Below are 16785 nucleotides of genomic sequence, written 5' to 3' on the forward strand. Positions count from 1 at the left end.
ATGTGATTCCTAGAGGGCTGCCCAGCCCTGAAGACACACACACCATCCATCAGTGTCGTGTTACACACACCTGTGATACACCTATCCCAAAGGTATCACACACACACACACACACACACACACACACACCACACACACACACACACACACAAACTACAACATAACAACTTTCCCACCTGGGTAAGACAGATATGAGACGTCTGCTCGATGAACCTGAGCTGCATGAACACATTTCCAAAAAAGAAGGAGACCAGATCCTGTGATACACCTGATCCCTCCAGACCTGGTTAGACCTGACTCAGGTCTGTAGAGTGGATCCCTGTGGATCCCTTTAATATCTGGTATGAGAGTCTGTCGACTGGACAGATCAAGCTAACCCGCTAGCCACGTCTTATTTGAAAATATGGCACGATGAACACATTTTAGAAGGAGCTGAATATTGATTATTGATTACGTTATGAGTGTTTGTTTGGTAACAGCCACGAATTAAAGAAAATTCTGTGTAAAAAGATAAAAAACTGTAATAAATAAGTTGAAGAGAGATTTATTTTGAAGGAATCCTATGATGTGATTTTCAAGAGGAAGGTGCAACATCACAAGTTGTAGCAGTCAGTCGAGATTCCTCCGGTCAATTCAAGTCGAGTTCGATTTTATTGATCAGTCTAATGGCCTCCAGGGGCCCAGGTTGTATTAGAATATAAGAAGTAATCGATTCCTAACATTCTGCAGCGATAACAGCAACACTGGTCGTTTCTGTTTTATCTCAGCTTCTCACTGAATTTCTATAAAACATTTTATCTCTTTTTGTAGGCGTACACATGTGGCTAACAAATACTCACACAATGTGCCAATATGTCCCAGCGCGCACACACACACACACACACACACACACACACAGGCATGGAGCTCATACACATGCACACACAATGATGCAGTACATAAAAAATGCATGGCACAGCCTCTGAGTCCCTGTTCTCATGAGCACAGTAACCCCCCCATCATCTCTCTCACAAACACACACACACACGTTTGTACATACACTCACTGTGATAATGTATTCTCTCCGTCTCGTTACCTTAACATTAAACGATCTCGTTTAAAACCCGGACTCGAACTCTGACCCTCAAACCAGGTCTCTGAAGTGTCAGGAAGTGAGAAAATGTCCTCAACACAAACACAGGTGTGAGGTGGGGGGTTCAGTCTCCATCCCTGATCTACCAGCTGTCAGACTCCGCCCCTCCCCATCCCCCGTTACTGTGGCAACCCCATAAATAATGGAGGGCGCGGTGCATGCTGGGAGCCATCCGGCCAGAGAGGCAGAATCCCATTACAGCCAGCTTACATAATGTGAGAACTCTGGTTTCCCTCAGCACCATGTGCTCCTCTTTAACCTGTGACAGGAAACCAGTCCTAAAAAACTGACTCTTCTTAGTTAATCCAGGTGAGAACATGTAGTCGGCCACATGTGGAGGAAAGCTTAGAGGCTGGAATAACTTCAAAATCTGAGAAGACGATCCACAAAAAGTCGAGTGCCAGATGTGCCGAAGGAAACTGGCAGATCCACTAGAAACTGAAAGTAACAGCTGAGCCGTCTGGGAAACGCTGAAATGTCTTTTATTATGGCTGATTTTAGCGTGACCTGCATGTCCCAGAGTATAGGAGAGGGATTCTGGGAAAGTCTAAGACTCAGAGTCCTGATGAGATAATTTATGACTCCAAAACTGAAGTTTATGCACAAATGTTTTCAGGGACAGAACAAATGACCAGTATGTTTTTAAGACTTGATTAAGATTCAGGATTCTACAATTGGTTTTATTTTTCACTGTTTTTGTTCTTTGTTTTTATCAGTTGTGATAACGTCATGTTAGTTATTCCTAAGACATCGACATGAATTCAAATGAAAAACCGTCTGTCTGCCTCCGTGCCCCTGAGCAAGGCACAGAACGCAAGAGGAAGAGGCTAAAACCAGCCCAGCTTACCTGTTAATGTTGTATCTGGGTCGCTCCTCTCGCAGAAAGGCCGAGGGATCAGGTTCAACCTGCAGCCTGCACAGAGACACAGAGACAAAACGAACGAGCCAATCGTGAGTTTGCGAAGTCTAAAAAGGATTCGATTTACTGGGAAATCTGCTGGCAGCCTAACAAAGCCTGTACTTCCTGGGCTGTTAGCATTTCATGACCCTTGATCAAATCACGTTTTTATCGTCCTGCAGGCGACAGAGCAGAAAGAGAAAGACATGACAGTGATGCCGCAACACGAATGGTTTTTATGTCTTGTACACAATAAAAACAGGGCTTCTCTCTATCTTCTCTCGTCTTTCTTCCTCTCTGAGCAGATGGGGTCCACATGCCATCGCACAAACAAACAGTCTGCCATCTTCTAAGCGAGGTGGAAACTGTTTGCATGTGTGCAGCGCGTTGGTGTCAGTGGAGGCTCAGACGAGGCTGAACAGATGAAGGTTTGAGAGGGAGGGAGGGCAGGAGGTGAGAGTGTCAGCCCTGCAGCTGTCCACACACTCACATCTTACTGTGAGAAAACACACACACTCACACACACACAGTAATACCAGCAGCCAGAAGGTCAGGCACATGTAGCCGTAGCTTACGGCTTATTAAGGTGTTACTAAACTCTCATTACCACGGGCTAATGCGACATGCTGCCACCTGTGTGTGTCATTTTAGTCGTGTGTGTTGCTGTTTCACCTGTGTTGCACACACACACACACTCACAGACTCAGAGTGGCAGTTAGCACAGCGTTAGCCTTTCACATTCATGTCCAGACATTCATCTGGACGTTTCTTTGTCACGTACCACCCACCTACATATTGTCACAAAATGGAAACACTCCCCAATGTCAGGGGCCTCCTCCACCACACCACAAAAACTGCTCAGAAATATCTCGGGGAAAGAGCCCAAAGGTGTTGATCCATGGAGACCCCAAAAGGATCTGCTGCCAATGTCCCTACAGGAGGATCTTCAGAGATCCCATGTCCAAGTCCCAACAGGTCAGAGCTGTTCTGCCAGTATGAGGCAGATCCCACAGGTACTGAATCAGACTGGGATCTGGGGGGGTTTTGCGCCCAGGTCAACAGCTTTGGCTCTTTGTCATGTTCCTGGAGACATTTCTGAGCAGGTTTTGTGGTGAGGTGGAGGAGTGTTGCTTGCCATCAGAGGAGTGTCGCTTCATTATTAACAACCTTACATTAGAGCAGACTGGGCGGGTTTAGCTCCAAATTAGCTTTGTCTGTTCAAGTCACGGCTGAAGCATCAACAACACAATCAGCCTGAGAATCCAACATGTTGCTCAGTAAACCGGCTTTGCCCCCCCACCCTCCCCCCGGGCTGTCAGCCTTATCTCTGAGGTGAAACACACACATACAATAAGTTGGGCTACTTGTGCGTGTAACGCTCTTGGCAGATAAATGTGAGAGTAATTGTGTTTCGTGGCTGCGAGTCTAATTATTCCCGCTGAGCTCGCCGATGTCTGATGAATGCTGACAAGCAGCCGGCGGAGACGCACACAGACGATGTAAAACTGCATTGTTGGAGGTCACGCAGCATCAGTGGCATTTCATAATTTGAAGAAACAGGCCTTAGTTTAGTAAATAATCAGTGTGTGAGTTATGATTGTTTCTCTATAAACAGATTGTTTGAAATGTCAGGAAACTGTGAAAAACGTCAGTCACAGGTTCCCACATTAATGTCTTAACCTCCCTTTTATTTGTGCAACAGTCCAAAACTTTTGGATCAGAGAAGGAAGAAAGAAAATATTCACATTTAAAGGAGTCGGAAACAGTGAACGTCTGGGCACTACTGAAAGATCGATTCTCTGTTGATTGACTTATCGTTAGTGAAGCTCTCTGTAACAGTAACATGGTTTATTTAGTGGATAATGTCTAATATGAGAGAGAGACAGAGAGAGAGTGCATGTAGAGGGCAAGCTGACGCGCTTGACTGGCCATATTTAAAATTTGGAGAGTGTGCTGGCGAGGGACGAGGGTGTTGTTCCTGTCTTTCTGTTGAAACGGAGGTGAGAACACAGCATGAAACATCCCCCCAGGGAAGGAACAAGACGGGAGGGAGGCAGAACACGAGAGGGACGGATGTTGGCTTGAGAGCGATTAAAAAAAAAATCAGGAGAGAGGCTGAGATTGAGACTCTGGAGACAAATCTGACCGAATCTTTTCGTTTTCAAAGAGAGTGAGTGTGTGTCAGCCGTACAGTGGATTCAGCCTCTCGGTCTCCTCCAGCCAGGCCACAGATTCATTACATTACTGTTGTTCAAACCCCACATCTCCGACTGCTGCAGCTCCACATTAAAAGCACTGAACTGCAGGCTGCGCGACATGACGACACATCGACTGACGAAATAAAAATCTCTGGTGTTTCAAATTTTGTTTATATCGTGGTGACGCTCGTGGTTTACGCTGCAGCAGCTGTTTAAGTTAAGAGTTATATAAACCTATATTATGTGAAAGTTTGGTTTTATATCCGCTGCTTCATTCACAGTGTTTGGTCACAGCTCGACTCGCACCTTAACTTTGCACGACTCCACATCAGCAGACATCACTCAGGAGCTCAGTTGTGCTGACTAATTACAGTTTGTTGGTTCGTTTTGTGCTTATTTTTTTAGCGATATGAGATTTTTATCGTATCGCCCAGCCCCTACTCAACTGACAAAACCCTGGGCGACTTTTATCGAGAAGCAGCTGCAGGAAAGACGACGTAAATTTCTTTAATTAACCAGCAGGAAAAGCTGCTGTTGTTTGAAAAACGACCTGCAGCACTGAATCAGACAGAGACTCAAAGCAGGAGCGTGCCGACCCAAATCTACTGCAGGTCATAAACTGACCATGGATAAGTTTAAAATGTGAGAGGAAGAGGGAGAAGGAACATGTAACTGTGGATGGAAGGATGAGAGCAAAAGAGAGACTTCCTCTGTTTGACAGTGAGAGAGATGAAGGGGTATTTATAGATAATAGTATTATAGTTGCTTCACTGGTTACGTCAGAACGAGGGATGAAGAGGAGGAGGACAGGAAGGAAAAATACATATGGAGAGGAAGAGGGAAGGAAAGAGAGAAGATGAGAGATCGAGAAAGGAAAAGATAAAAAACAGCAGAGAGAGGAGTATCTGCTCTTCTGTCTTTGGATATTAGGGAGTGTGCTGGAGCTCCTCGTGGCTCAGTGGGTGGGTGATATCTGTCAAAAATGATATCATGATGTTGGCATTTCAAAGTATCGTGATAGATTCTCACACTGTTGGAGCTTCTCCTCCTTCCAGCTGAGAGAAGAAACAGAGAGAGAGAAATGAAATGAAACGCAGTCACAGACCCTGACCCAGATCTACAATCATTCATCATTACTGGACGTCTACTGTAAGTTTCTGCTGCACAGGCCCTGCTCTGTTCAACACACACAGTCTTGTAATTAGATCAAATGAAATCACACACACACACACACAAACTGCATGAACCCACTCTCCTTATCTGTGTGTGTGTGTGTGTGTGTGTGTGTTGACCAAACACTGTTACGTCAACAGATATTTTTGCATTTCACCATCAGAAACGATCTCCGTCCGTACGAACGCGACACAGAGCCAGACTGGACCGACGACGAGGTGAAACTGTTACTGAAAGGAAAGCGAGCCAAAGGTGAGTCCAGGAAGTAATCGTGAAGCGAACGTGAGTGTGTGCATCGCCGCCATCCAGAGCGAACGCAACGAGTTGTCTGACTAAAACGAGGTCAGTAAACGTAGCGACAGTGACGTGTTCAGTGTGGATGTAGCCTCGGTCGTGTGGTGAAAACACACACTCGTGTGTTCATCTCCCAGCTGACACACACTGTCCAACAAAAACCATCTACAGTGTGTGATCATGCCCTGACGTAATGCACACACACACACACACACACACACACACACACACACAGCATCTCTCGATGGATGCAAGGCTGCAGGGTGTGAATACACTACTTCAGCACTGAAACATCCAGTGCTGAAGTAGTGTGTGTGTGTGTGTGAGAGAGAGACTGGGAAAGGGTCAGAGAGTGTTACTGGAAGGTGTGGTTGGTCCCAATGAGTGGGTGGTTCCTCCTCTACCATATGGTCACACACACACCACACACACACACACGACGATGTCAGCTCTCAAGAAGCTGGGATTTGTCCTGGACTTAATCTTCACCATCGGCCGTCTCTGCTGATATTTTCATGTTCAGGTATTCACAGAATGATCCGTGTTAGCAGACTGGATTCTACTGGTTTTATCTGGTTACTCTAGATGTTCTGTAGTATCTTGCAGCATCTTGTTTTTGAGCCGGAGCTGACTGTCGCTTACATAAATTAAAATAGCAAATTCAGTGACTTAACAAGTCAAAATCAAACTCGTCTGTTGCTGACTTTGTGTTTTGTTGCGAGCTACGTCTTCTCACGTCACATCAGCTTCACTTACACTTTTAAAAGTAATAGTTTTTAACCAGGGAACAAGAAGAAGAAGCTTGTGAAAAATAAGGAATGTGTTTGGACTCTTTCTTTTTATGTTACTGATGAATTAACAGAACAAAAGTGAAGACATGGGATTAAACACCTTGAATCAGTGCAGCAGGTTGTGACTCTCTGCAGCCCCACAGACAGTAAGAGCTTCTGACTGCAACAAATACACTCAGACAGATCAGTGCTGACAGAAAACAAATTAAATTACACTGATCTGAACCCTGAATGCAGCTCCATCTGTAAAAGATCTCTCCTCTCCTGCGGTGAGTTCTCCAATCATGAACCTGAACCTGAAGCAGTGTTCGTCAGGTGAAACGTTTCACCCCTCTCTCCTCAGGTGTACGACAGCGTGGTTAACTTTCTGATTCTGCACCGTACTATTATCAGCTTAGAGATGCACCACCACCCTCCCTTTCATCTGCCCTCACATCAGTGGATAAAACACTTAAAGAAAAAAATCAATCCACGATTACAGCCTTCATCTGGATTCAGCCAGTCAGCCTGTTTCATGGAGAGAACAGGGGAGCGCATGTAGTTCTGCGCTGTCGGTATTCGTCTAGACGCCGTGCTCAGCAGCCTTCAGGCAGACAGACTATCCATTATTCAGCTGCTGGCAGGCTTCTGGCTGCTCCACAGCCAATATTACTATTTATGTTGGTTCTGTGTGTGAGTGTGTGTCGACACTGCACAGAAAAGATTCCTGTTAATAAGTCATGTACTTCTGCCAGTGCACAGATCTGCAGCTGATAATGCTGACTCTGCACCAATTCAATTAAAATTAAATCAATTAGGTGCAGGTAGCACGTTTTCCAAAAGGTGTAGCTTCTCATAAACAGGTGCTAACCGTCCTGCTCTGCAGGAAAAAGCCTGATTGATCAAACAGAGCTACATCATCAGCAAAGAGTAGAGGAACCAGGAAGTAGCGTAGACGTGATGGAGAGGAGGTAAAGTAAGTTAGACACTTAGAACTGAGACTGCACCTGTATGGAAAAATCTGATTCCTGCTGACAAATATCTGAGTCAGGTACAGGCCTACGTCCATGCTGCACACACACACACACACACACACACACACACACACTCCTCCTCCTCCTGAAGTAGCCGAGCCCAAAGCCACAGGAGCCAAATGGGTCATTAACTCCTCCCAGCCCTCCTCTCTCCCTCCGTCATGCTGCCGAGGTGTCAAAGCGACAACTGGGCGGCCTCACGGCTTCACACGGGGCCATAAAACGCGCTTTTAGCCACACCCAGGTCTCCATGGCGACCGCCGTGCTGCCACTGCCCTTAAACCATAACCCAATGCACGGGTTCAACTCGCCGCCGCCACTCGGCTAAAACCAGGAAGTCCATGTCAGTTTTTTCAGGTAGCTGAGGAACTGAAAATGAATTTAAGTTTCCATTCATGTTTTCTGGTCCAGTGTCTGCTCACACTGTTTGATGGAAAAGTGGATTTCCTTCATTGTCTCTGGCTCATATCCTCGTGCTTTAAATCAGACTGGAGAGCCAGAAAGACTCTACAGGGTCACATGTTTAAATTCTTACTAGTTTCTAAAAGGTATGCAACTAATAATCACTTCCATTATCAATTAATCTGCGGATTGTCACTCAGAAAACAGTTAAAAACAGGTCACAATGCCACAAAGTGAGTGTAAAAATCCACAAAGATGCTGCAAATCTTAACATTTTAGAAGCAAGAACAAGGGAATGTGAAGAATTAATCAATAAACTTTTGAAATCAGCTAATATATAAATCGAAACATCTCTTCAGATCTAATATAAATGGAAACGAGGACTTTCATCATCACTATTATTAATTTATCCCTGTGAATCATTGATGACTAAAGGGAATATACAGAATATTTAGCTCTTCTGTTAAACATTAAACAACACTCTCCCTGCATACAGATGTGAAACGACGTGGGTTAAAGTGACTGCACGTGTGTTCTTTCCAACACTTTTAATCAGCTTCACACACTTACAGCTTTTCATTCTCCAGGAAACTGGTCAGTCGGATGAAAGGGAAACTTTTTTATAAAAAGGGAGCAAAGGGCAACGTCAGCCGAGCTCGGTCAGAGAAAGGCTGCACTGACGGAGACAAAGAAAACAGTTTATTTATCCCGCTGAGTCAGAAATGAGGCTGAGTTTGAAGGGTCAATGGGCAGTAATGAGAAGGGAACTGACTCCTGACGCTGGTAAAAATGTCACATGGAGACTGGTCTGCCTGTGTGTGATCAATAAGACGCAGCTGATATACACACACGAAGCAGTAAATACTGACTGAACTCTCCAGGACAAGAGAAGTGCACTGATTTCTGCTGAGCCATGTGGAAACCAGAGCCTCAGTGCATTTCAGACACATTACTGTGGCTGTATCGGAGAAAACCTGAGGAAGGTTTACAGCAGTTAAAGATACAGGAGGTGATGTGAAGCTGCAGGAAAAGCACAATGAGGTCAATGTAGAGACATTTCTAACCTTAAGGGAATATTAGGCAGATAATTTACACAACGTGGGTGGCTTTCTGCTTTCTAACCGCTCTGCCTGCTGGAAAACAGGATTACATCTGAATTACCTGTCAGTTTAAGATTATTTTCACACACAGGACGTCAAAAAGAAACTAAATGATTTCAGTCAGATGACAGCAGCGTGTCTGTCTGTTCTTGGGACTACAGGAAAAAAAAGGCTTTGGGCACGGCATGGACTTTCTGATGAATCATGTAAGAGGCATCCTTTAAGATAGATTCAGATGGATTTCACTCGTTCATTCATTCATTCATTTCGTGTTCCACAAAGATAAATAAATAAAAATCTCTCATGATATCTCAGCCCTCCGGTGAACTGGGAGGAAACCGGTGTAATGATAAAATAATAATTACACCATCCTCCTGCGACTCGCCGCGGCTCACTGGACGCCGGCTGCGTGTGCGGGCTAACGGGCCTGCGAGGTCCGGGGCGTTGATATCCATGTATGTAGATGAAGAATAAGAGAATAATAGTGTGATGCCAGCCTACAGTAACCATTAACCCCTTCATATCCACAGCCGCTGATTCACAACGCACCATGCCCCGGCGGAGAAAGGAGATAAACGGCTGCATTTAGGTTTAAGAAATAAAGCCGAAAGACTCACTCACCACTTGCCTGGATGCGAATGTAAATTCCACAGAGCTGGCGGATAATTTCCGACACCGGGACACACCGTCTCATGTATTCGGCAAACTCTGCTCTCCTCTCGGTTCAGCTCCGCTCCGCTCTGTCGCCCTCCAGGTCTTTTTAACAGTAAACTTGCCGATCCCCAGCTATTGTTAGCCGGGGCACAGAGAAGCCTGCTGCGCAGAAGCACCCGCCTCCTCGCGAGCCGCTCCGAGCCACGCCATTGGTCGCTCCTCAGCCTCACCCGTCGCTGATTGGTCGGCGCGGATGTCCGTTCGAATTCTGGGGCGGGTCGGAGCTCGCCGGCCGAGAGAGAGAGAGAGAGAGAGAGCGAGGGAGAGAGCGGTGGTGCGTTCACAGGCGCTGGGAGGAGAAAAGTCCGACATTCCAGCTCCCTCCAAACCCTTGCTAAAGGCGTTGCATTCAGGTGCAAGTCTGTCAGCGGATAAAAAAACAGAAAGAAGTAGGAATTTAGAAAAAAAAGTGATTAATCAAGATTACTTTACATCACATTTGATACATTTTCGAGACAAGAGAAAGGAGATAATACTAAAAAAACGATCTTTTGAGGGTTAAAGAAATATATGACCAATTTAATTGACCGGCAACAAATTTAGTATAACTGAAACTGTAGACTGTCAGACAGGACATGGGACAAAACAACAATTTCCTTAAACTGCAAACAGGACTTGTACTTTTAAATAACTCATGTAGGACAAACTGAATTAAAATGGCATCAGTCCATGAAGGAAAGTGTTTTCCAAGATATTCTGGGCAGGGATTCCTTTCTATTAAATGTTTAAATCTTTCATTTCATTTCAAGAAGTTGTGACATTTAGGATTAAACACTGGGTTACTTTAGAAATACACAGATAAAGCAACTTCAATCAAATCTAACCTTGATATAAATAATTTTCCGCATAATGGAAAACATATTCAGAATAAATTCTGATTTGCATTCAACATAATCAGCGATGAAATCAAGCTTGGTCTACATGACTGAATCCTTGAAGACATCATGCATTGTTTCCTCGAAGGACACCATTCAACATACCAGAAAACAGACCTGTGTTCATTACAAGCAGTAAATGAGGTGAAGAATAAGGAGACAGCGGCATCCAGTGGTGAGAGTGAGGAACTCCCAGTAAAGAGATGCAGAAACATAGGTGATGTATCACCAGCCAAGAATACAAATACACTATTCTACAGTTTCTACATCAAGTGAGAACGTTCCAAAGTCTTTTCAGTGCCTAAATCCTACTTTGTGTTACTATATAATATTTTTTCTAGGGTATAACTCCAGAAAATTCCAACTTAAAAAGGTTAAGCTGAACTTTAAGATGTATTTTTACACAGAATAGACTGTGAGCTGTCAACCAGGCAGATATCAACACATACTGAAGGGGCATACCACAAGATCTGTACAAGAACTTCTAAAAGTTCAAGAAAGACTCGGTTTCTCTTTTCCATTACACACATTTAGCAAATGTGAGCACTTTTGAGGTTTGACTTAACATGGTTAGGAAACAGATATCTGTACATCTGTTGCTTTGATACAATTGTTCTTTTTTTAACTCACATTATCATTTTATCTATTAGATAGTTCAGTTGATTTGGTGCAAATTTTCACCCATGTCAGCTTTGAAAATAAATTTGCAGTCAAGGTTAAAAGTCTACTCTTTAGTTTTGCAGCTCTATGGACGGTGATGTCGTTCTGTCTGTTCACCACCTTGTTGGAGACTGAAATATCTCAACAATTGTGGTGAAATTTTATACAGACATTCGTTGTTCCCAGAGGATGACTCCTAATGACTTACATGATTCCTTGATTTTTTTTTTAATTATTTTTTTCTCTGGCGTCAGCATGAGAAAGACATTTGTGGTTCTGAGTGAAATGCTTCCACAAATATTAGACTGCAATGAAATCTACAGATATTTACTGTTCAAATCAAAATATCATTAGCATGCTAACAAGCTACGCTAAGATAGTAAACATCTAAATATCATCACATCAGAATTGTCAATGTGAGCATGTTAGCACAATGAACACCTCTTCTAAACCTGTCTGGTTGTACTTAATTCAAAATTAACATTGTCAACACCCACTCAAGTAAAAAATAAAAGTCTGTTTCATTCTATCTGCTGATAAATCCCTCCGAGTGCAGTAAACTGAGATAACCTTAGATGTGTTTAACACGGTTTGAGCAGATCTCTTGATACAGAGCCCAACGACTCAAAATTTCGCAGTAAAATGAGATAAGGTCGTGTTCATCCAACCACAAAGTTGGAGGAAGGTTAACACACAACTTATGAGGCGAGTGGTGTCAGTGTTTGCTCTGCACTCTCAAAGAGAGCTCAGAGCAGAATGGCTGCAGTCGCAGAGCTCCTCTTCCTGCTGTTCGCTCTCCTCAGTAACATTCATGCAGAGGAGATTATTGTCAGAAAGGAAGCAGACTCGTACACCTTCAGGACACCCAGGGAGTCTGAGCTCTGCCTGATCTCCAGATTCGTCGGTGAGGAGAAGCTCGTCCTGTGGAACACCTCTGACCTCCGGCCAGAGAACTCAACAGTACCTGAAGAGTTGAAACGACGACTTTCAGTCCACAGCAGGGCCAACGTTTCTTCTTATACCATCAACAACCTGAATCGTTCAGACTCCGGCCTGTACCAAGAGCAGTGTTGGACCGAGGGCGAACTGACATATGAGACGAACATGAGCATAACTATTTGTAGAATAGTAGATGTGGCAAAATCTGTTATTGCACGGAGTCTTGGAGTAATAGTGAACCTGCCCTGTGGAAGACCAGCTGACAGTCTGACGGTCCAGTGGTTCAAATATCAGACAAACACATGGACGAGGATTTTTGGGGACAGAACGACATCAAAGATGGACGACGAGAAAGGACGATTCCAAGTGGTGAGACACACGTCAGAACTTAGTATATCCGGAGTCACAGAGACAGACTTTGGCTGGTACATGTGTCTGGTGATGAACCAACAGCAGTGTGTTAGCAGACACAATGTTCGCCTGTTCCAGTTTCTACAGGTGATCTTCCACTCAGTGGAGCAGACGGCTGTGTTGCAGTGCCCTGTCCATGAATTTAGTAACGAGGAGCCCACGGTTTGGAAGAAGCTCAATTTAGACAGAGAGTTCCAAGAGCTGGGACAAAACTCATCACTGGTGCTTCCATCGCTGATGTTAAATCAGTCAGGTTTGTACGCCTGTAAACCCAGTATGACAGATATATTTTTCTTAGCAGTGTGTCCAAATTGGGACCCACCGGCTGTAGAGTTCTTCTCAGAGGGAGATAAAGTCACTCTCACATGTGGAGATAGCTGGGAAGAGGACTTGCAGGGCGTTTACTATTGGTTCATGAGGTCGAACAAGACAAACGGACGAATCTTAAGCATGGCAGGTAAGGCATGGAGAGGCAACTGGAGGGTGCTTTCATTCAATTCAAGCCTGGTGAACTCTAATGTCTCGCTGGAAGACGCAGGAGAGTACTGGTGTGCAGACATTGATCGGTATTATCAGTGTGCGTCATCAACCAAACTTCTTCTGAAGCTCAGGGAGCCCGTCGGGTTTTACTCCACCTTCTATGCGGTCAGGTTCTCGGTCCTCGGTGGTCTGCTGGTGACGCTCTGTGTTGTTGTAGTTACTGTGATCCAGAGAACCAGGAGAGGAGAGCAGCTCTCAGCCCGGACACAGACTTAATATGTGGATTTTTATACTCATTCGTCATCAGATCAGACACCTTTTCAGCTTCATTATTGTTGCTATTGTTGATTTACTGTGTAACTTGAAATAACAGTGTAGAAGGAACAAACAGATTTTATAATAATGGTGACATGAGTATAAATAGTCAGTTTATTAATGGTTTCTGTTTTAGTTTGTTCTTGGAAAGATGTTTGTTGTTGTGTTTAGTTCAGTGAGTCCTTTTTTTACCTCCTACTTTTTTTTGTTTTGTTTTATTGTATCCGTGTTTGTTACATGAGGGGGAATTTAAGTTACCATTTACTGTATCCAGAAGTTTTTAAACAATTATAAAATGTTCTGACTGTGATTCCTGATTTTAATTATTATAAGCAACACATCTGTTGGATGTGTTGGATGTGTGGATGCACTCTGATTTCATGTATAACTATTCTTTGAAATAAAATATATTACATTGAATTTCTAAATTAATTTAAGTATTTCTGTGATTTATTATATTTGTAAAGGCAGTGGTGTAGCACAAAAATCTGGCCCCTTTTAATTCATTAACACACGTCGGGAGTTACATGTTATCCAGGTGGGAGGAGGAGGAAAAGAAGGAAGAGATGGGAGAGGAGGAGGAGGAGGAGGAAGGGGGAGAAAACTGCGGAGCTCGGCACTTCCGCATCATGTGAGCCACAGCGACCGAAGCTCATTTGTTCCCGTTAGGATGCCGCATCCTCCGGGAGAGCACCGCAGAGGCCGGGTACTGCCGAGACTCCCATCCGAGACAGCGACATCCCAGCGGGACTGAGAGAGACCAGAGGCCGGAGAGGAGACATCAGCACACGGCTGAAGGCGCGGACAGTCCCCGGAGGAGAGCAGACGACCCGCGGACATGACTGCAGACGTGGCGGTGTCTCTGTCGCTGCTCGCGGGGATCGTCGGGCTGAGCGACGCGACCCGCAGGGTGTTGACCAAGACCCTCGCGGGCAGCAGGCTGTCAGTTTACGCCGTGGAGCTCGTGTCCACCTTCCAGCTGTGCTGCTGCACGCACGAGCTAAAGCTGCTGTCCGAGGTGGGCGGGATCGAGCCCCGGCTCGCGCTCACTTTGACGTACCTGGCGTCCGTGGTCCACGGGCTCACCTTCAGCGGGGCCATCGGCAACCCCTCCGGTGCGCTCGAGCACGCGTACCACGCGAGGATTTCGGGTGGATGCGCCCTGCGGCGGATCGCGTGCCAGTTCGCTGCCGCCGCCGCCGCTCGCGCCGCGGTGCCGGTGATCTGGGGCATCGGGTTGTCGGGGATGCACGTGCGGCACAAGTTGCTCGGTTACCAGTGCATCAGCCCCATTCACGCGCCGCTGCCTAAGGCCGCCGCCGTGGAGTTCGCGTGCGCCTTTGCGGTACAGACTGCCATTACGCACACGCGATCTGTGGAGGAGAAATACCGCGTGCACGCGGTAGCTGCAGTCATCGCGACGGTGGTTTATGCAGGTACGAAAACGACTGTTTGTTTCTCATAACGTCACGTGAATGTTTGATTAAATGTCAGAGATTCAGGTGAAGGAGAATAAATATGAGATGGCTCTGAATTTTGAAAAAGAAGAACTTCACAAGGAGCCATTTAGTGTGATCATCATCAAACTGACCTCTGCACGTGAACTACATACATCCACCGCGTGTTAGTGGAGATAGGAGTCACAGTAAAGACTGTGACCATTTATCTCCGATGACATCTGCGGGGTTTCCTGAGGTTATAAACAGTTTGACTCATCACTCATCATTTTAACTTCAAATGTGTTTAAACAGGATGCGTGACCTTGGTCAATGTAAACATGAACCTCCTGTCTCTCTACAGAGAAAAGACTGACTTCCAAGAAGGTTCAGCTTGTTTCAGAATTGTTAACAAACGGGTTTCGGTGATAATAACTGCTGTGTGTGTGTGTGTGTGTGTGTGTGTGTGCAGGTGGCAGTATGACAGGAGCAGTGTTTAACCCGGCCTTGGCCTTCTCCACACAGTTCCCCTGCAGTGGGAACTCCTTCCTGGAGTACTGCCTGGTCTACTGGCTGGGCCCGCTGCTGGGTAAGACTGCGCGATGTTCACTGACATCAGGACATCTGCACGTTTTTACAAATATCTAGTAAGATATGAGGGGCAGCTGGGGGACAGAGAGTCTTAGTGTTTAGTGTTAGTGTGTGTTAGTGTGTGTTCCTGGCAGCCGGTTGTGTTGAAAGTGTCGACACAAATCTGATAAGCTGCTTAAACGTTTATACTCATGACTCATTTGTTTCATGAAACACAAACGCACTTTCTCTTCGACAGCAGCTGGAGCGAGCGCAACACGTCTCCTGAAATTATACAAGTTACATATTTGTCATCATAAAAACACTGGTGTGATCAGACTCCTGATAACCAGTCCTGTTACAGTTAGTTAGAAAGTTACGTCTCGAGTTACAGCTAAAAACGTGTTTTAAGAGCCTTGACCTTTGACCTCTGAGCACCCTAAACCCAACCAGTTCACCTCTGAATCCAAGTGAACGTTTGTACAAAAGGTAAAGACGTTTCCTCAGGGAGTTTTCATTCAAACCAAACTTGTACCTCGTCTACTCTGTTCTGCTGTTTCCAGGTATGATGAGCTCAGTGCTGCTGTTTGATAAACTCGTCCCTCTGCTGTCGAGGAAATCACCGCCTCTCCATCTCCCCCTGGAGACCAAGAAGAGGACGTGAGCGTGGCAGGAGGACAGACAGGAGGACAGACAGGAGGACAGGCAGGAGGACAGGAGGACAGGCAGGAGGACAGGCAGGAGGACAGGCTGTAAACCTGCAGCCGACACAAGTTAGAAGAAGAACAACACTGATATGCACTTTTCTAAAAGAGACTTAAACCTGGAGGTGTTTTAGTGAATCAGGATTTCACCTTAAAAGCACATGTTGGAAGCTAAACACTAATCTACAGTAATTTTAGTGTTTTTTAAATAAACAGAGCATTCAGCTGCTCAAACACAAACACACGCCACTGGAATATTAACATTTATAACCAAGAGAAAGTTTGCATGATTTATTTTTTAGCTGATTAAAACACACTTTTTCTGGTTATATTAATATTATCTGATTACAGTATTATTGTTTGTAATAAAACATTAACGAAGCTCATTCACTGATTAATTAACTGGAAAACTGCCAATGGAAACCTGAGAATTTGACGTAATATTGTTAAAATAACAACTTTTTAATAAGTATTAAGCCGTATAGTACTTGATATTTCAGAGCGGAGCACAGACGAGGAACAGACTGTTCTGATGTTATTGGTGCCTTTGAATTCTCTGTAAAAACTGGAAAGGCAGATTAAACTGTTGAAATCAGTCGCTGAATCCTGAATCCTTCTGTTTTACGTGACTGGAGACTGAATATCTTCAGTTTTCATACTGATTAACTGTAAAAGAAGAA

General features: G+C 44.9%; 1 protein-coding gene across 1 annotated transcript; it reads left to right on the forward strand.

Moving 5' to 3' along the window:
- Window positions 1-14000: 14000 nt before the first annotated feature.
- Window positions 14001-16554, forward strand: aqp11 (aquaporin 11). The gene is made up of 3 exons (XM_018674830.2): window positions 14001-14831; window positions 15304-15420; window positions 15965-16554. Exons 1-3 carry the CDS (start codon window positions 14234-14236, stop codon window positions 16063-16065), a joined length of 816 nt encoding a protein of 271 aa, XP_018530346.1. The 5' UTR covers window positions 14001-14233; the 3' UTR covers window positions 16066-16554.
- Window positions 16555-16785: the final 231 nt, after the last annotated feature.

Source organism: Lates calcarifer, linkage group LG21 (assembly GCF_001640805.2).
Source record: "Lates calcarifer isolate ASB-BC8 linkage group LG21, TLL_Latcal_v3, whole genome shotgun sequence".
Taxonomy (NCBI): domain Eukaryota; kingdom Metazoa; phylum Chordata; class Actinopteri; family Centropomidae; genus Lates; species Lates calcarifer.